At 38.6% G+C, this 22147-nt stretch overlaps 1 protein-coding gene across 3 annotated transcripts in view; it reads right to left on the reverse strand.

Annotated features, from left to right (window-relative positions):
- The window catches only part of syndig1l (synapse differentiation inducing 1-like), a 49855-nt gene extending 30359 nt beyond the window's left edge, over positions 1 to 19496 (reverse strand). The window contains exons 1-2 of one of the 3 annotated variants that reach the window (XM_032585928.1): positions 19403 to 19496; positions 7485 to 8144 (exon numbers count right to left, since the gene is read on the reverse strand). In XM_032585928.1, the coding sequence (XP_032441819.1) occupies positions 7485 to 8009 (525 nt within the window). In that variant the 5' untranslated portion in view covers positions 8010 to 8144; positions 19403 to 19496. Of the gene's footprint in view, positions 1 to 7484; positions 8145 to 15868; positions 16573 to 19402 lie in introns of those variants that run through there. The other 2 variants (XM_032585927.1, XM_032585926.1) reach the window with 2 other exon arrangements.
- Between the last annotated feature and the right edge of the window lie 2651 nt (positions 19497 to 22147).

A 22147-nucleotide genomic window follows, 5' to 3' on the forward strand; every position in this document is an offset into this window, starting at 1 on the left:
AATTTACACAAAAATCAAAAATGGGTTTCTGTCAATAAAAAGGGCTATTACCGTATTTTCCGCACAATAAGGCGCACCTAAAAACCTTCAAAATTCTCAAAAGCCGACAGTGCGCCTTATAATCCAGTGCGCCTTATATATGGACCAATATTGAGCCACAACAGGTCTCGCAACTACGGTAAGCAGCCGCCAACTTCATTTCCCCCCATAGAGGAAGAAGCGCGCGGTGCACGCTGGGTTTTGTGTAAAAACCCCAAAATGGCTCCTGTTAAGAGACACGCTTACGACGCAGAGTTTAAGCTCAAGGCGACCAGTCACGCAGTAGAACACGGGAATAGAGCAGCAGCGAGAGAATTTAACATGAACGAATCAATGGTGCGGAAGTGGATATATATTGTGATTGCACTAACGTTTGATTTACCGCAACAGTATAAGACTGTTTTTTTACGTGTTTATTGAATCGAGGAAAAGTTCCCCTCCACTATATGTTATACCTTGCTGTTGTTGAAAGATAAACTGTCACGAAAATACCATGTCACTTACTTTACCTCGGGGAAAATAATAAAACCGCTGTTTATTCGTTTTGGGAATGAACGGAATTTTCAGAACACTGGTTTGTAATCTATTAATAAAGTTTGACTGACCTATCTGACTATTTTGTTGACATTCCCTTTAGCGCAGTTCCATCTAATGGATGCATAACGTAACCCCAGCCTCTACTGTAGCGTCTATTCTATGCGCCTTATAATGCGGTGCGCCTTATATATGAAAAAAGTTTTAAAACAGGCCATTCATTGAAGGTGAGCCTTATAATGTGGTGCCCCTTATAGTGCGGAAAATACGGTACTTTTGGTTTTTATACCAGTTCACTATTATATCAGGTAGTTAGTCTGACCTGATATGAAATATTCTCAGAACCCGTAGTTATACATGAATCATCTACTACCTTAATTTTCTGTGTACATAACCAACAACTTTTGCAGAAGTAAAAACCAAAAAAGACATGGTAACTAATTATGGTTCATGAATTGGTGTTTGCGTAAACAGTCATAATTTACTTGAGAACTGAGTTGTTTTATTGTGCAGAAGTCTGATTTGGTCTTAGAGACCCAACAGATTAGCTACTAACCTCAGCCACTGGGAATATTAATCTGGATTTTTGCTGAAAGATTTTTAAAGACAAATTTCATATTGTAAGAAAACCTTACTTCCCTCTTCCTTTCAGGCTAAAACTCTTCCTGAATATGAAATTGTGTTTTGTTTGCTTGGTTTTTACTGGTATTAGTGCATATGCAGTATTGCTACAACAGTCATTATCCAATATAAGATACAAAACTTAAGAGCTTTAGTCCACTTTTCTGGAAAGATGCACATTTCTAAGACTATTTCTTCCACTAAAGCAATCTTCAGACAAACTGCCCAAGTCACCTTTCATTCGCTTTTCTCACTCAAATTTCTGACAGACTAGACCTTCATGTACTCTCCCTTAAGCTATAGCAGTCAATAAAACTGTCATCTGGAGATTTGTCTGGCCTTTCTTACACTGTCTCAGCATTTTCAGAAGTCAAAAGAATTTCACAAACTGAAATACAACCAAACTGGTCTGAAAAAACAAAACTGACTCAGTAAAAAAAAAACAAAAAAAAAACAGTATAAACTTGTTTAAACTTGTTTGTGATGTAATATGAAAACTGCATAAATAGAAGCCGATATTACTTGAATCTATCATTATTCACAACTGCAGAAACCAAAAACAAAATGTGATCATGGCTTAATCATGTTACAACAATAAACTATGAGCAAGTATAATGTTTTCACTCTCCCTTTTATCTGACATGAATATTACTTGTAAAATATCAAACTTTTTTCAATTACATGCTTAAGTGAAATGGCCGGCTGATGTATTCATGAAATATTGTCAGTTAGTGACGTGAAAGTGGTTTTGGGACGGAACCTGGTTGACTGACCTGGAAGTGAGACCTTTTTCACACCACTTTGCTTCTTGAGCTGAGGCAAATAAGGACAGGAATGATGGGATGATGGCTAGACTGCGTTCTTTATATAGCCAGCAGATGTCTTAGTGTGGACACCAACACCATCTGCTGCTCTCTTATATTTTTTTTCCCCCAACTGTGGACAAAAGGCTGCGCATTTCACCAGATGAGACTTGAAAACATAGTTTATCGCTGACTTTTCAAGGAAAAATGCACCCAATCGCGCAACAAAAGCTGTTTCAATGAAGAAACAGCTTTTGTTGCAGATCTGTGCACAGCTTTTCCACGAACATGGCTTCCCGAGTCATGGGAATAGTAGAGCCGGCAAAATGCAAAACACTTCGCATCTAGATCTAGCAGCTTTCACAACTGTGCACAACTTAATGGAAACATACACACAAACACGCATGAACACACACATATCTTTTTATCACTGTAAAACTCAAACTACGGCTGTTTGCATGTTCTTGAACCATTTTGGCTTCTTTGCACATTCATAATATTCCACCGCGAGCGAGGGAATGCCGTTTCCATGAAGGTGATTTACTCAAAGTACAATATTTAGTACTTTTCAGCACATCATCTGCATAAAAAGCAGCTCATTCCCGTTAGAACTTTGCACAAATGAATACACAACACAACTCGTACCTGCATGCTCTCCTTCTTGCCCACACTGTATTGTTGTGCTAAGTACTTGCCAGGTAAACTGCATCCATTAACCTGCCTGTTATCCATTTCTAATATAAGATTTATGATGCAAAGTGCATTTTTTTGGGAAAGCAATGTGCACAACAGTTGTTTTTATATGGAATGGGGAGACACGGTGCGAGCTGCGTTCCCTAAATATATAAATATAGGTATTTGTCCCCCAGAACCTTACTCTTGGTCCATTGGTTTTTGTTTCTTCAGCTGATTTTTGTTGGTCTGCAATTAAGCAGAAACATTACACAGTCCTAACCACAACTATATATTGTTTAGCAAAATCTTTATTTCAGCGAGCGCTTAGCAAAAATATTCTTGTGGGATGTTTCATTCACTCTAAAGACAAAAATAACTGATTGTAGAGGGATTTTTCTATGAAAAGACAAATGTTGTTCTTGTTGCTTATCCATAACTGTGTATTTAAAGAACTTATACATATACTAAATATAAAAAGTATCCCTGTGCTATTAAAAGGTTAGTTACTGCTTTATGTATTTCAGCATGCTTTTTAAGGTGCTGCTTCCAGCGTATTTCTCAGTATGCTGTAACATGGCTAATGTACTAAAGCAGTTATTTACCCACTGTGCAACAATGGCACTGCAACACTGACAACATTTCACAATACTTCAGCATGTTCTGGCAGTACACATCCTGTGTGTGATCTCCTTTCATTGACCCACAGAAATAACAATCCTATAAGGAATCTAACCAAGTAAATGCCACCTCCTTGCTTCAGAGAAGCGTTTTTTTTTTTTTGTTTTTCATCCATAGTTGGCCAAATGTCCTCATGCTCTCACCTGCCAATGCACACTGAGGCTACAGCGTGATGGAGACAGATGGTGGTTCATTTGGCTGACCTCCTGTGCTTATTGTACATGTGTTAAAGTACAGCCTGATGAAAAGCAGCAGGTAATATTACCTTGGTAGTCTGGCATGGAGACCTTGAAGCCTAAGGTTTGCTGAATTCTGAAGAAAAAAAATTGTACTGGTAATGCTCTTCAAGGAGACCATACATCTTAAAAATGTTTTGCTCTGAAGAATTTCAGGAATGTCTCCAAGCATTCCTGTTATCAAGTATTCAACCGAATCATAGGGCTATTAAAATAAATCAATCTGTAAAGATTAGTTGGCAAGTATTCACATTAAATGAAAGAAATTGAAATTAGAAAAACATCCAAACAAAATCTGGAGACAGAAAATTCACCTATAAACAAAACTGAGTTATATTCTTCAAAAAGCCAATAAATAAAATAAGATTTTCAAATTTTTTACAAAAGTTTGACATCTTAAGGCTTAAACATTAACATGCTAATTTCAGTACAAATACAAATGCATAGTATATTTGTATATATTTTTAATTTATTAATCATTTATAAACTTTTGTACATTATTTCCTGCAGTTCAGACTTCTTTTACTATCTCAGCAAGAGGCCATGATGAAATGTTTGAATAGAAATGTATTGTGAAGTTTGGAAATAGTGAATTCCAACACATCAACAGAAGTTTATCATGATATATTATTAAAACAATATTCCTTTTCCCCTCGGGCCTTTACGTAATTTACTTAGGCACTTTGATTTCAGTTACTTTAGTCTCTTGATAGTAAAACTGAAGAAGACTTAATTCCATTACAGCCTTTTTCCCGTTAATTCTTTTAGCTATTTATTTTTTCGTGATAAACTGAAAACAACAGCTGTTAGTTACAGATAAAACAAAGCAAGACAGCCCTGCAGCACTTCAAGCCAGATTTCTAGTTTTAAAGTGGTGTGTCCCCAATGTTAATTTATAGTGCAACTCTTAACAGCACCCTCTTTCAGTTCTAGGGTTTTGTGCATTGTGTATATGGACAAAATGAAAAAGCTGTGTGTCAATGATCAAGCATAGCTCATGATTAATTGAGTTTGCAGGCATTTGATTCTGCACAGGTCACTACACAGAATTTCAATAATGTTGAAGTTTGACTTTGTGTGAATGCCTTTTGTTTTTCCAGTCATAGCTGTTGTGTTTGAAACCATTGACCTGTTGATGACCCAGTTTCAGTTTAGCCATAATGCACAAGGCTCTCTGCATGGCTAAACAACAGAGTCATGCACCCTTAAAGCCGTGTGCACAATCTTTCTATATCTAAAATACTTTTTTTATTTAGTGTATGTATACATCAGGTTTCAACTGCATGTAGTTTATATGCGGCAATTATGTGTAATGATAGGCCAATAATTTCAATGTTAGGCCCATTAAGTATCTCAGACACACACACATCATTTACATGATGACTAAAGCAAAAATATTTAAAACATAGAGCTCTTTGTTACAGCAAAAAATTTCCTGAGACACCAGGCAAAAAGAGAAAGGTGTTCGTTCACCTATATTAATATCCTAAAAAGAAAGCCTTTCTCTACAAGGACAAACATTAAATTTACTCCAATTGCCATTAGGGGAAGACAAAATGTCTACAATGCTGATTTAATCAAACTGATAACATGGCCATTCACCAGGCAGAACAATGTTTCTTGCACAATGCCCTCAGAAAAATCAGCAAAGAACTAAATAATAAAAAAATAATAATAATAATCAAGGGAAATAATGAAATGGCAAATGAATTCCTGGGAGCAAACTGTCTGCAAATATGAAGTTGAGAATATAGATTCATAGTGAAAGTATTTGTGTCCCCGAGTGCTAAATCTCAACCACAATGCATCTCAGCAGACAGCCTTTCTAGTCTGAGATCTTTGATGTTGTCAGACTGTGAGTAGGAGAGTTAGAAACACCTTGGAAGTGTCATTTGTTTCCTACTCTACATAATGACTCCCAATGTTTACTTCGGTCTTTACATCTCAAAGTGATTTGCTGATGTGCCTCAAAGAGAATGTGTGTGAAAAGAATAACAGCAATAAAACGATGTTGGTTTTTAGCAGCTAAATGTCAATGAGATCCCACAGATCAAACATGTCTTATGGGATGATGTTTGCATCTAAATCCACAAGTTTCAAAGAAAATGGAGAAATGGAAATTCCAAAATCAAGAAATTATTTCCTCTTATGCGTCTATACATCAAAGCAGTTGAAGAGTACTTTCATTCCCCAGTGACTATTTTGTGGTAAATATGTCTGATGTTTGCCACAATTATCCAGGTGGATTCCAGTAGCCACCTGTGTACAGAGCCCAGTACAGGACACCGATTAGCTTCTAGCTCCCTATTCTGCTTGTCTGGTTTGTTAAATCCATTTGAGCACTTTTTGCAATTGGTTGTGCTGGCTGAGAGTGAAAATGCTGCAGCTAATTTTGTGGCAAGTACCCAATATTTCTGTTCTAGGAAGGCCTGTGATTTCATAATATCTAGCGATTGAGTTACCAATATAGGGAACTGACTGCAAGGTCAGTGCATCAAAAGAGATTTATTCTCGGTAAAATGTCAGTCTTACAAAAGACCTGAATATAAAAGTACGTCTGCCACAGAAATACAAGCGTTTTCTCTAATTTTCTGTCCTGACATGTACCTGACCATGGCTGGATGCTACGTGGTGAATGCTTAAAAAGGACTCTGTAAGTGCAGGACAAAATAGAAAGACTGCCACTCAAAGTCTGAAAGATGTAACACGCTTCTGTTGACCTGCTTTATGTCAAGTTTTTAGCTAACAATGTATTAGAAAGAGCTAAAATGCCATTTCAGTGAGTGAGTATCTTTATTGTCTACGATATTTTCAAGGAGTCAACAAGAGACTGAAACAAACTTTGACTCGGCAAAAGAAAGTGACCATAGATCCTGTTTAAAACTGGTGTTTTGCTAAGTTGTTATATACAAAAACACACAAGTTTAAGGACACTTAGGAGTCCGTTTACGGGTGTGTGGCTTGAATTCGTGGGTCAAAGTTCAGTGGCTTAACGAATAAGATTAGATCTAACTGAAAATGATCTTGAACTGAAAATGATTGGACCCAAAAATGGATAGAAACAATACTCACTGATAAAAAAAAAAACAAACTTTAAAAGCAACGCTCTGTAAAAATATCACTGAGGATGACTTTGAAGCAATTCAGCAAAGTCAATGCTCCTTAGATATGAACAGTTTATGGATATGTTTCATCACACACAGCATGTTGGATTATTCGGAAATAAATATGGATGCAACATAAGCTGGTGTGTGTGTATCAAACATAAGATAAATCTGATCTGAACCAACAAAACAATGACTATCACCTAGTCTGCCACTCTTATTCTACCCTTGTCTGCATTTTATGTAGCGTCATATTTCAGTGATGTAAAATGCGAACATCTAGACTGAGTGAGCTTCAGAACACATCACAACCATCTGCAGTTCACAACCACTCATCATAGTGGCCAGTGGTCTAATTTGAAAAATAAATCTGATTGTGAGGTTCAGGATAAGTAATAGATCACTTGAGCAAAATAGTTGGATTTGAGTCACTTTTGGCTTAAGTGTGAACATAACCTATATGTGCCCCCAAGAGGTCAAATATTGATTAGATGAATTAATCAGAAAGTACGTCAGAGTAGGTCAGATTCAGCAGATCCAAATATCAGCTTGCAGGATTTTCCTCAAACTTTCCTTCAGTTCTTCACTTTTAGACCCCGGTAAAATGCATTTCTCAAATCAGCAGCATATATGGAAACGTCAGATATGATGGGACAGGAGCAAGGAACAAAATGAATTCATTGCTTTACATGCATAGCTTCTTCTAGATGCGGATAAGCTGACCCATTACAGCAATTCTAGGAGTGCGTTTGAATATTTTTGATAAAATCATGCCATCTTCGATCTGCTCTTACCTCATACTCCACATATTCCTCCTCCTCCACCTCGTAAGAAACGGTTTGAATCTTGACATGTTCGCCATCTTCAAGCAGCTTGGACTGAGGGTCCTCTGCGCCGGGCGTGTCCCCTCCCGCTGTGTTGGACACCTCCTTTGCCTTCTTCTCGGTAAAGGTGGTCTCACAGCACTCACTTTTGTATTCCTTAGCCTTGATGCTTCCGCTGTCCTCCTTGTACAGGATGAAGTTAGGCCTGTAGAAAGCCTCCACCGCCAGATGCAGAGAGGTGGCGTCCAGAAACTGCTGCGACTTCACCTTCCCATTGGTGCTGTAACTTCCTCCACTGACTACATTCCCATTATTTACCTTTCCTCCTCCTTCACCGCCCTCACCTCCACCTGGACCTCCTCCTCCTCCTCCAGCAAAGTAGTTAATAATGTTTTCTTGGTATTGGTTATTGGGGAATTCTCCTCCGTAACCATTGACCATGTGCTTACTGTTTTTGTCCAGCAACGGGTTCTGCAGTTCGCTGAGGTTCTCCATTGGAACTGGGATCAAAATGCGAGACAACGAACCTTCTCAGCAGCCGGAAGAGACGGAAGAGTTGTGGGAGGAACAGGCTCCTTAGTGGTGGGTGTTAATGCCAATAGACATTAATGGCATTAAGCACTCTGAGATCTGTAGAGGCAACAAACACAGACAGAGATGAGAGCTTTTACCTTCAGCAGAATTTTACTTGACATCTACTGGCAGGTAACATTTACTCCAACACATGCTCACATCAGATCAAAGTTAAGAGCCGGGGCTCTCTCAGCAGCAGCAACTTTTACAGCCTTCTGCTTGTCGAGAACTGGATGGTGCAGATGAATCCATTAGGCCTAATTTGCATCCTCGCTCAAGTCACATTAGAAAACATTCACATACAAAAGAGCAGAAACTGCAGTAATATGCGGCGAATTGTAAAGGTCTTCATATCCAGTGAGCATTTCCATATTTTATTCCATTACAGCCACAAATGCTGGTGTGTTTCATTTGGATTTAATGTGATAGGCGTAGTTGAAAGTGAAAATGATTGTTTCTGTTTTGTTTTCTTCTACAAATGAAAGCCTAAAGGTGTGGTCTATATGTTGTACTTACCTCCTTTTGCTTTAATGAGTATAAATATAATCCACTGCCATCAAGTGCCTTCGTACATCTACTAGTCTTTTGGGGTGTTTCTCTGCAAGCTTTGCACATTAAGAAACTAACACTTTTGCCGAAATGGCTCAGGCACAGCCAGACAGAATGACACGTCTGAGAACATCAATTTTCAGATCTTGCTACAAGACAAAATTGGATTTAGCTCTGGCTTTGCCTGGGTCGGTGTAACACATGACCATGCTTTGATCTAAAAAAACAAACAAAAAAAAAAAAAACACATTTTATTGTGGCTCTGGCTGTTTATGGTTGCCATTCTGCTTGAAGGTTGATCTCAAGGCCTTTACCTCCTCTAACAGTTTTCCTTTAGGACTGCTTTGTATTTCATCTCTACTTATCTTTCTATGCACTATGATGCAAAGAAGGGCATCATGATGTTGCCACAGGGAAATGTGTGCCTTGGAGAGCTTTAAACATCTCCACAACTATTTACCGGACTTGTCTGGTAAATAGTTGTCTATTCCTTAGCCTTCATGATGTTTGTTCTTAGAACAATTGTTTTTATACTGAGGTTGAAATACACAAAAGTGTGCTCTAATAACACACTAGGTGTCTTCTTAAGGCAAGCTCAATTTTATGTAAGTGTATCAAAGAAAAGGGAAGAATCTCAAATAATTGAGAAAGGGTTTTTATATCGCTATTTTCCACTGTGTATGTAGGTTTTGTGAGCACATCAGATTATTGTCAAAAGTGTAATCAGTATCACCGTCTGATGTGTCAGTGGATGCCTCCTACATATCTTTTGCTCACAGGGAAGCTATTGTTCCCATTCCTACTAATCAGTGTCTGATAGTTCTGCTTAAACAAGTATGACATCTTTAGAACGGAAGTTTATAATTGGTCTTTAATAAGTTAGAGATTGGCAAAGGTACTCATTTTCAATGTTTATTAATTTTGTCATTAAATATCTGGCACTCAATTTAAAGTTTAATACAGCTTTTTAATATATTTCTCAGTGACAACGTTATCAAAATATAATTGCGATAGTTATTTGGAGAAAATATTGCAGCGGTTCCCCTTGAATATACAGTATATGTGAACAACCCTAAAAATAAACTTTTAATGTCATGCAAAAGTGTAAGCCTTATGCCAGTCAACATGTTTTTCAGAGCACAGGAAAGAAAAAATAATGTGCTGGATTAGTGCAGAAGTGCTCACTAGCCATCTTCCATCTGTAGCACTATGCACCTGCATCCAAAAAGCATCCAGGCTCAAATGTATATTTTTGGTCACCCTACTTGTTTTCCCACCATCCCAGGTTCTCTTCTCACCCCTTGACCTTCCTCTGAATAATTTCTAGGTTGCATGATATTTCCAGACATAGATTATTTACCTTGATTCCTGATCACAGTCATATATGGCTGAATTACCAAATGCTTTAAGGTAATGCAGAAAAGAACAAGATTAGGAACAACAGGAAATGGCCTTCAGTTGATGGGATAAATACAATGGAGGGCTCAGTGATTAACACCCTGTGTACTTATTATCTTAAACATGATTATTGATTTGTAGGTTATTTATAGTAAATAAAAAAGCAGCAGATTCACACGTGCATATTGTTTTTCTATTTTTCATAGTCTCTTTAAATCAGCACCAAATCTTTCATCTCTGCCACTGCATTTCAATATGTTTTCCATACATGAATTGCAAAAATGATTATGTAAATGTGTCCCATCTCTGCACAACTTCGAACTGATATTGAAACTCTGTTCGTATGAACTGTTCTTTGATGAAGTTTTCTAATCAATTAATTATGTCTGCTGCATTCAAGTTCAATATGTATATACATTTTGCAATTCATGAGCATTACCACTTTCTCTGTCATTCATCATAGAAAAAAAATATACTTAAACACATCACACATAAAAATACCCACCCAATAATCCTAAGCCTTAAATAGAAAACATATACATATTATAAATATTGGGACAGAGACACTGGTAGTTATTGGACCACCAAGTTGTTCTTATAGCATTACACAGAAGTCCACACTTATAGTTTGGACCTCTGGCACAAAAAGAGTGTGTCCTATACCTCTTCTCTGCCAGCCACACACTGGATGCTTCACATCTCACCAAAACTATTTACTCTATCTATTGTTTTTCTTGAGCAGTAACATCCATCCATTGTCTACACCCACTTATCCATGCAGGGTCACAGGGTGGCTCGTTCCTATCTCCACTGATCATTGGGCAGAAGACAGAATACACCCTGGACAGACAGCCATGCAGATACAGTTCTAAAGGTGTTGACTCATGGGGTTTCAGTACAAATGCACACTCCATGTTTTAGATAATCATTTGTAGAAAAAAACAACTTTGTATCCTATTCATTTTATAGCAATTGCATTGTGTTGATCTATCACATTAAGTTCCAATTAAAAACATTGAGGTTTGTGACCTCCTTGCATTCTTTGCTTTAATGACTTGTTATATGCTACAAATTCCTCTCCTTGCTTCCCCACTTTTCTTCCAAGGTGGATTCCCCCCACTCCCCTTTTCTCTTTTCTGAAAACACATTAATAAATCAACATCCTCAGACTCCCAGACATCCTAAAACTCTAGAAGCACTGGACAGCTAACAATGTTTTCAGTGTTCCTCCCTGCTGGTCTTCCTGTGCCTCAATGTGCTGAGAAAATGATTTTGATTAGACCATGCATGGCTCCAGGGCTCATATGTGCAAGTGAATCTTAAATTTTAAGAATGAGATTAATAGCACATTGTGCAGCAGATGAGCAGGTGTTTACATTACTTTCTGCTCTTGATGCTATATTTATGTATGTAAACAGGTCTTCTTGGCCTAGACATAGACCATGTTGTGGCGTATGGATCCTGATATATAAGTTATTGACACTGTAGGCCACTGCTGACAGATTTAGTTTTTTTTGTTTATATTGCATTATTTTTACCTTGTGTTTGCTAGATACTTCAGTTAAAGTGCATTTTAGCAGCTGTAAATCACATCCCTATTAGAATAGAGCAACTTTAGCTTTAATAACATAAAGCTACATCATTTTTAAAGTTTAATCAGTAATACTTTTAAAACAAATTTATGTCAGATCACGATTTCTTGATTAATGTCAAGTTGTCATAACGAATAATGTCAACTTTGTATTAAAAGTGTCATGATATTCACAACCCGTCAAATAAAGTGTTACTGAAATAGGCATAATGTTTCAGAAGCATTTGGTGAGTGGTCGGCCAGGTCGGGAAGGTTTGGTGTAAATATAATACTCTTAAGAACAGTGTTTAAAAAAACATTGCATTTTTTCTTTACTCTGACATAGACAGTGAAATTGATTCCCAAAAGTGTTTGCCTGGACTATTCCCAGTTAATTTATTCTCTTGCAGAAGAAATCATCAGAATGTTTCCAATGATTGTATAATGTATTTAAAGTTTCAGTTTTGGTAAACAAGGCTTCAAGTTGCCACTGCCAGGCAACTTGGCAAAAGACATTTGCCTTGCATGCCATAATATCCGGTCTCGAAAAATCTATTTCATCATAATGTGAGAACCAAAGGAGCTTCACCATCATATTTACTATTGTTCTCATATTTACTGTATTAAGACACTTCACTAGCTTTAAGCAGCAAGTCTGGTAAGCAGCCAACTGCAGGTTGGCTACCTGAGCAGACTGTCCAAATAATTAACCAGCCAGTAAATACCCAGACACCCACAATGCACAATAAGCACTGTTCTTTTAAAACTACTAGTAAATTTAATGTGTACATATGCTAGATTTTTGCATTAGTCTATGTATATAACTCAAAACATTACATAAATGCCGTACACAAAATTACAACTGCAATAATTAATATGCTGTGCCCTTTCAGCAGCACTATGAAGAATTCGTGTTATTGTCCAAATGAACTGTGTAATATAAGCTTTTGATTTAATATTTATATGTGATCCCATTAAATCCTAGTATTTCATCAGGATTCTCTGACTACCTAAATATCAGAACAGTCCATGCTTAGTGGACAACAAACAATCCTGATTTAGTGGGTCTGCTTAAACTTTAAAAGCAAATAAGCCAAGCCACTCTGACTTGGTTTTGAGAGCAAGATGATGCGGTTGTCATGTAAGTAACAGGAAAAAGTTTTCTGCTTAATACTTTGCTGCTATAATATCTGTAAGACTAATACTCCAAATAAATGCTTTGAATGAGCTGCATTACTTTGGGACACACGCAGGAATATTTATGGTTTTGCCATGCTACTTAATTTGTTGAGGCTGTGTTGGTGGTTCAAGGTGGGCGCTTTTTCTTTTCCTCCAAATGGGAATTAAAGAGTAAATAAGCTATTTTAGTGCAGGCTGAAAAATGTAGGACACCTTAGAATCAGACAGCATGAAAGTCATAGAGCTAAAGAATTCAAATTTATATATGCAGGCGTGTTTTGTTTGACATGTGGCCGTAAGTGACTATACATCTGTATCTGAGGCTGGGTGCATTTTTTTTTTTTTGGGCAAAGAAGGAGTAACAAATAGATGCCGGGAGAGGGTGGGGGGGAATCGAGAGGGAGATCACAATTATATGTGATTCTCTGGTTGAGTGCATTTGGGCATATTGGCAGACAGCAGAGGTGGCGAGGAATAAAAAGCTGGGAGGCGCGGCTGAAAGCGAATGAGGCAGAGAAGCCATTGTTGCAAGGAAAACAATTCGGCATGACTAAGATGGCCTTAGCGCAGGGCCTGGGTGCTGCAGTGCAACTGCATGAGAGAGAGGCGCCCAGAGGGGTCCAGCAATGGGGTCCAAAGATTAGCTAACAGCCTGTAAGCAACAAGGTGTGAATAGGGTAAGATTAAGACCGTGGCAGCGCCAACATCTGAGTGCCGCAGCACAATTAGACTCCAGTCAGCATAGCCTGCTTCCCTTTCGCAGCCTGCTGCCAATCAAGCTCTAACCTCTGACCCTGGAGAAACGGAAAGCGGGTATTATCAACAAGGCCTTGAGGCAAGCATCAGCGAGAGGCGGCAGAATACCAATGCGCCTTATCTGTCTAATGTGTTTACTAGAACGTCGCATCCACAGTTTCGCCGCCACATGTGGAGAGCCGCTTGCTGGGAACCACAACAACGGATCCATCGCTATGTAATTTCATTTTAGAAGCAGTGCATGGCATTGAAGAAGGGAGACGACACACACTTGTTTATGGCCACAAATTGGAATGATGCACAAGGTTGAAATGCTGAAACATCAGCATTAGCACATTATCAGTGATCCCTCAGCAGAGGAAAACCCACAGATTGATCTGGGGACAAACAAAAATGATTATATGAGCAATGGGCTTCACTCGTGCTGACTGATCCTTTTACGATCTATTACCATCAAAGGAGACTGTGTATAAAATAACCCACTTCAAATTAATCGGATGTCTATTTCTGCACGAACAGCCACAGATGAGGTCATGACTGTGTGCTGAGCTCATGAACATAAAACTATTCATACATTTCACGGAACAGCCAGAGCCCTCTCTGGAGTCTTTGTGCCCAGTTGCACTCTTGCCACCGTGCTTTAGGATGTTCACACTCCTGTGAGAGGACACAAGGTGTTCCTTGATGTGTAAATCCGCCGTCTCTGTCATGGGTGCTTGAATAATTCAGCGAGAAAGGTGTCGCACTTCTGCATAGTTTGTTCTCTGTTGTTTGCTGTCGGTGAGGCAGAATGTGTCTGAGTTGTCTTCATTACCTATTGATCGCAGACTTTAGGCGCAGATGACATGAGACCAACGTTTAGACCAGGTTATTTTCAGTGTTGGATGGACGAATGGGTATAGATTGAGGGCTTATTGTCTTGTTTACTCATGAAACTCAGATTCGGGGGACAGAAATCACTGCAGGTGCTCAGGGGACAGGCTTCCCATTTGGAGACAAAAATGATAAATCTCACCAATGTCAGTGATTAAATATTAATAGTGAGAACTAGTCCTGTGTAGTGCCGAGTGCATGCCAACAGTGTCAGTTTCTCCCACTAACTAGAATCCTCTCAAGTCTGTTGTCATCCTTCTTACTTGTGCATTGTTTCCCTTCCACACAACTTTCATTTAATGTGCTCACATAAAACCAAAATTATTCACACCATCTGTTAGATGTAGATTTAGAATTGCTTTCATTCAGACAAAAAGTTTGTTTCTTGTAGAAAATGAAACAGGCATCTCTCAAAAGATAATACAGTAAAACGAGGAATCGATCTTAAAAAAGACATATTTTTTCTGCATTTATTATTTTATTTTTTTTATGCAAAAAATTGCATTTTTAAAAATAATTGACACCTTTCTCTGTAATAACCCTAATCTTCAGCTCCCTCTTCAATTTATCTATTGGCTTCACATCAGCACGTATTGGCCAATTATTGACCAATTCAAACCTGTTGCTATTGAAACAGTGCCTCTGCACACATTTCATACTTTTTCCTTCCACTAAGCTTTCCACAAATATGCTTTGACGCAGCAATCTGGGAACAGCCAGCTTTTCCAAGCATTGATTTTAGGTACCCTCTTTGAGGACAGTATCAAAGACTGTAGATATGAACATAAAGCCTTTCCAACTAAAATATTTTTTATATATTCTAATAATCTCAGAAACATAATTTTGTGTGTTTGTTAGCTAAAAAAAACTAATGATTAAAATAGCTCAAAACATAAACGTTTGAATTATATCACTTTATGAATCCACAAAATAGTTGTACTTTTTGAAATTAGAGTATAAAACATATAAAATGCAAATACTTTAAGGAGATAACGTACTCGTTCACGCAAAAAACCCCACAGCGTCCTTTGTTTCTTTTTCACCCTTTGATTTCTTCATTAAGGAAAAAATAAATCCTTTAACACTGTTTGTCCAAGCAAGTGCTTTTACTCCAATCTCTGCCCAATCTTATAAAGACACATCCCGATAATATAGGACAGAAGTTGAGTCGCTGAAAAAACAACAGAGTAGGATTTTAGCTTCAGCAGTCGCAAGTGGAGACTGTGTGAGTTCTTTATCAACATCCTCCTCCATCGCAAGGGACCCAGTGCAATGCGACAGATATGGCCCCGTAATAAAATTAATTACTTGAGGATGAACATGAGAAGGCAAAACTGTGCGTAAAAGCAGCGCGCTTTCTTCACATAAAGACACTCGCGATCAAATAAAAGCGCGCCTCTACACGCGTTTATTGCGAAAGAGATTGAAAACTGTGATGGGAGAATAAAATCCCTACCTTTGGGTCCTGGCGGCTCCAGATGTCATGAGGATGGAAACATTCGCTTGTTTTTGCCCGTGCATTATGGCAGCGGAGCTGGCGTTGTCCTCCACAGAAAGAGACATTTCTCAGACTTTATAATTTAAAGAAATAGCCCATCACTCCGGGCGAAGCCGCTCTTCCGACTTCAAGGGGGGTGGTGGGGGGGGAGAAAGAGCTCCTCCACCAAATATGAGGTTCTCTCCCCACAATAAACCCGACCTCTCACTGGATATCTGTCTCTTCTGAAACTTAGAACAACCCTCGGAACAAAAAGAGGGAGACACGATTGATGGTGCGTAAAGGTTTAGAGACGCGGATAGAGAGATGAGGAGTGGAAGTGCGCGCAAGGCGAGTAGGCAACACAACACGTCCACCCCAGACAGCCAGAAATTACTATAACCGAATTTACTATTACCTATTGGTCATCAGCAAGCCGTCTGCAATCTGAAGATCTGCTAAAACCCTGACTGCTCGAAATCAAGGCAATCCACCGCTCGCTGCGGGAAAGCAAGCAGACTGGGATGAAATAAGGTAGAAAAGTCCAAGCAAATCTAAGTTCATTAAAGTGACAGGTGATCAGAGTCGTGATTGGACTGGACTGTCATCTCTCCTTGGAAGGGCTTCAGGGCAGACAGCGGGCACCTTTTAAACACAGCTGCGGCAATTATATAGAGAATGGATGGACGTGAGGAGGCAGCTCTGTGTTTTTTCTGTGACCCGTGATTTCATTAGTTTAAATGTGTGAATCCAATGACTTCAATCACATTATTATTATTATTATTATTATTATTATTATTATTATAGAAATCAGACAATAAATCTACTTGGTGAAAGACCCTGAAAATAATTTCTTATTAAATATGTTTAATTTCTGTTTCTTGGGAACGCTTTGCTAGTACTGGGTTGGACCCCCCTTTTTTTTGCCAGAAGTATAAAGCCCTAATTCTTTATTGCATATCAACAAGGTGTCAAAGCCATCTCTTCCAAAGTTTCGCCATTATTGACATGACAGGTTCACACAGTTGATGCAGATTTATCTGCTGCAAGTCAAATTATTTTGATTACTCGTACTCTGTCATGTACAAGTTGCCAGTTTAAGATGATTTTAGGATTGCAACATGGTTTTTCCTATTAGTGGTCAAAAAAGGGTGTACATGGTCAGCAATGCCGTTTATTGCTCAGTTTGAACTCCAGATAAACACAAAGGTCGGCCATCTTGAAGGCTGGCTCATAGTATCATCACATCACTGCTGCTTTGAGAAAGTAATCAGCTGAGGTGATTCTGAGATCTGGTCAAAATGCTTCCACCTCTCGTCCCTTCAAAGGTTTTCCAGGTGTCCCATTGTGAGGATACTCCAGCCAGTGCCGACCCAGAACTTGCTAGATAGATTCTATATCCTGGGAATGTCTTTGGATACTCTTGAAGTTAAGTCAAGTCTGAGGTTTTTCCTTGCAGCAAAAAGGTTATAGATGTGAATCCTGGCTGGAGCCTTTTCAGGTGCGTTCCCTTAAGCTTCTTCTCCATGGATGTGGCTTTACCTGTTTTTTTCCCCCCAGCCAGCCCCATGTAGATTTATCTCCATTTCCAGATACTGTGCAGTTTTTCCCTGTTTTCTGGTACCACATCAGGGGTGGTACAAGCTGGATATAGCCTGCTATTGCCAACTACAGTAGTGAATTATATGGCAGCAGGCTGCATTCATTGTTCGGCCCATTGATTTATGTCAATAGCAACTTCTCAAAAAGATTTTCAATCTGTGATAAAACTACAGTTTTGAGACAACAAGCAAAGAGCAAATACAAGAGATTTTGGCCGATACTGGCTGCCCAAGGGTTTCTTGGGCCTGAAACCTGAAACCCAAAGGTTTCTGGCTGCCCAAGGGTTTCTTGGGCAAGGGTTTCTTGGGCAGCCAGAAACCTTTGGGTTTCAGGCATAAAAATATGCCTGTTATTGTAGGTGGATTAGTCTCTCTAACTTGCTGTTTGGTGTCTTTTGTCCTGTGGGTGTCTTTGTTGCTCTGTGATAGACTGCCGTCTGGTCCATGGGTTTATTCCATCTCTCACCTTTTGACCCCCTTGGAATCCTGTAAGGATTAAGCAGGTGTAGAAGATGGATCCATGGACTTCATTAAAGCTGCAGGCACAGCCAGTAACACTGGCACTGTCCTAATCAGACAGCATTGTGTGTCTTTGTATTTGTATTCTAAAACATCATGTGGGTTGCTAGGAAAAATGAAGCTATATCACAGAATTGTGCAGGAAAAAAAAATCTCAGTGTAAGATTTAACGCCTTAACTAATTAACACATTAACACAAAGAGCAATTGCACCCATATGTTATATTATGCCAGGCGGCAAATTAGTATGCACTAAATCTGGATTCTAATCTAAAAAATAGAGCATTCTATAAATGTGCAGCTGGGTCACAGATATATGAATCATCCTCTTGTAGGAATTTTCTTGTTACTGTTACATCAACAACATATCAATCATTTAATGCTTGTCTCTTTTACATTCTAAAAGAAAATGAGAACTTAATAAAAGTAAATGCACCTCAGAGTAAATATGCACCGTAATCTACATCCGGACCTCTTACTCTTAATTATTTTGACCCGTAAGTGTAAAATCTCTCAGATTCTTTGTATAGACATTTCTTTTCTTTGATGTATACCAGCCTCTTTTATGCATTTGACATTTAGACCTGCCCACTTTAGAGTAAAGAAGAGCGTAAGAAAAAAGTGGGGAAAAGGTCAAGAAATACCCCAGGAGAGTGTGGATCAAAATAGTCTGGATCATCACAGAGTTTGACCAAGGGATGGACAATAGGGATGGAAAAAAAGAGGGCAAGCACAATGGGAGGTGGCTCTGACAGGCCGTGTAATAGCTTGAACGTTCTGAAACATTGATCATACCGCCATTTCAACGTTTCCTCAAACCACCTACTGTTCTTAAGACAGGCCTCCCAGGAGTATTTTTTTTTTTTCCTATCTGTATTTTTTTGTTCAAACTCAGTGGAACAGCAATCATTCCTGACAAACAGATTCAGGTCCACTGGTCGGTTGCACTCTTGGCCTCATCAGAAGCCCATCAATCATTGATAACTTTTCTTCCTTAGCTTCACTCCTCTCTTTTTGCACTTACAGTTTGATCAGCAGAAGGCTGTCATATTGTGAAGTTCTGCCGTATCCTTTCCTGCTTTTCAGGGGTGCTTGTCGCTCTCACAGCTACAGGCATGTCTCGCGATGCAGCAGAGCTGTAAGATCCAATTTGTTTGTTTTGAGATGACTCCAATTCCTTTTGCCACAGAACATTAGGGCTGCAAATGAATATCCCTGAGCTCAGTGGCTCACAGGTCTGTTTGGAGGCAGGAGGATGGCATTCCGGCATAATGGCAACAGCGTGGAGAGAATTCCTTAAGAACGGAGCTACACTGGGCATATAAAAACCTCGCTCTCGCCTCCAACCATTTTCTGGCTCTCCTCTTACGGTGTCATTTGTCACCTTTACAGACCTTTTCACAAATGAGTCTAGAAGGCAGAGGGCTCATCGACGGCACCGTGCTCGATCCCAACCTCTACCTCTCTGTCACTCTCAGTCGACACTCACAGGGAGAAACAGAAAAGAATACAAATGAGCAGCAGTGTTTGAAGAGACAAAGCAAGGCCAACAAAACGTTAGTGAATCTGGTGCTAATTATTGAATGCCTGCCTCACAATAATACATATTTAAATCTCATGTATATGCAACACCTATTAACTTTTCAATGTCATAATAGAAATGTGGATAAATTTGTAGCTAGAGTGCTGCTAGGGCTTAGTTAATTGAAAAAAATTGCCACACTTAGTTTTCCAATTAAAGAAATGTTGGTAGATGTTTCTGCAACACATTAAGCTTCCTCACTGATGATGCACTCTGGAAAATAGACTGTAGCTGCTCCATGTTTCACTTCAGTGACTTGCAGCAAAAAAACAATCAAGATTTTGTCCCAAGTTGAAAATTGCTCTCTCCTCGAGTAATCTGATAAACCCTTTGAGGATAAAAGGGAACACAAAATAAAATATTGTTGAAATGCTGCATAGTCGTTTAAAGAACACGGGACATGACATCTCGTTCACGTGTGGGTTTGACATTTTGTGCATGCCTTTGGTCTCTGTCATGGCTAAGACTGTAATTTACAACATACAGCTCCTGAAACCTGCCATAGATCTTCTCCCCTTATCTTAAACATAACGCAAACCAAAAACTCATGTGCCAACCATCAAAATCTATCAATTACCCTGAGTTGTCTTCGGATCCAATTTTGCTCTTGCTGTTCCCATGCAAGAACCTGTAGCCTGAAGAGCTTTCCACTAAAAGTGAGAAAAAGTTAATGTGAACAACTTTATGGACAAGTTGTTTATAATACAGACTTTCTCAGTCGCTTTGGCATAGCCTTCAGATCAGTATTGAAATTCTCAAAACTACCTGTTGGATCTTTAAATCACTTTATCACTTAGACACTTTAGAAAAGTTGTTTCTTATTGCTTTGAACAAGTTGCGAATGCTTCAGTACATTCACACTAGTGATTATGTACAACCCTCTGCTATTGCCTTCATTTTCAGTTTCATTAAAACATGTTGAAATTGCATTATTTGTGTCTATTATGAATATTCTCAACCTCCACAGCAGCATACGTACGTTGCATAACTCTTACCTTGCAAAGTAGTCAAACTAGTTGTCATAATATGTCAAGTAAAAGATTCTTTCCACGCTAGCATTGCAAGAGAAGTTACTCTTTCTAATGCAGATGAGAATTCGTGACTCAAGAGTCAGGAGCTCCAGGAGGTGTAGGAAGACTGCACCGCAATTCCTACCACAATTGCTGTATTGTTTTCTTTAAAAAGATTTCTGGCAAAAGATCTCAGTGCAAAAGCAAAGTATCTGTTCTCATTTTTGGCTTATGCTTAGATGAAATTTGAAAAGAGGGAGAATGTAAATAATATATGTTAAAAAAACATCCATAATGTTAGTTCTGATTGGACTAACTTTGACTTGCACCGATCAGTGATTATCAGCGACATGTAAACAAAAAACATCTGGATCCATGTAACTGGGTTTATCACTATGAAGTAAGACCTGATCTGAACTACTGTGATAAGCTCTTGGGAGTGACCAAAAGCCAAAATAAATATAAAAAAAATTCTGCAAATACAATCATTTTGTGAAAAGTGGCTTGGCTCAACCTTTGGGAAGGCTTAGAGATTTGATAAGGGTTTAGAGTAATGATGCTGCTCCCCAGGAGCCGGATAAGTCAGTTGAAATAGTTTAGAACAAGGAGGTCTGGGAGTCTCTGCTTGTTTCTCTCTCTTCACAGTAAAAACTAAAAACAATTTCAATGAATAACATCACATATTATCTAAAGTTTATAAAGTTATAAAGTTTTTCATGATGTTTACAGCTAATGAAAACAGCATTTTACACTGGAGTTTCATGTCAGACCTATAAAAAAACATTTTCAATGTGGGCTTATTAAAGATATATGTTTAATACACATACAAGGGCTGTTATTTTTAAAAGTTACTTTTAATCTGACAAACTCATCAGAAAGTATATTCTAGTTTATCGAATCTGGCTGTTTAAATTCAGTTGATTTTATTACTGCATGACTGTACACCAGGCATATTGTACCAAGTTTTGGTACAATATGGTGTTGTACAATATATGCATTACAATACAAATCAACAAGGAAATTGTTTTTTTAACGTTTGGCTATATCATTAGTATAAAAATAGGAATAAAATTAGAAGCTTTGTTGAAGACATCCAGTAATTGAAAGACAAGTGTCCTGTCATTGTTTTCTTTGAGCAGCAGAAATCAAATTCTGTTCTTTTAAGAGAATCCATGCAGTAAGCAGAGCATGCATGTTCAACAGCTCATAAGAGCCGTTCCTCTGAACTCCCCGCTCAGAAGAGAGCATCTGAAAGTCCTATGTTGTATTTTTAATTACTGAATTTATCCTTTGACATCTCTGCTGTTTAGCCTGTTGTCTTTTCTCTCCCGCTCAAACAAAATCCAATTCGTTTCTCGGGTTACTTTTTCTCTGTGCGTGCTTTTAATGGGATTTCACAATTAGCGGTGGAGTGGATCACAACAGTTTTTAAATGAACCTTTGTGATCCTCCCCTTACATAAAACACAGAACCGAAACAGTAATAAAAAAAGAGGCCTGGAAATAATGAAGCTATAGAAGATGAACCGTGCTCTACGTTAAGCGTGC

This window comes from Xiphophorus hellerii, chromosome 15 (genome assembly GCF_003331165.1).
Source record: "Xiphophorus hellerii strain 12219 chromosome 15, Xiphophorus_hellerii-4.1, whole genome shotgun sequence".
Taxonomy (NCBI): domain Eukaryota; kingdom Metazoa; phylum Chordata; class Actinopteri; order Cyprinodontiformes; family Poeciliidae; genus Xiphophorus; species Xiphophorus hellerii.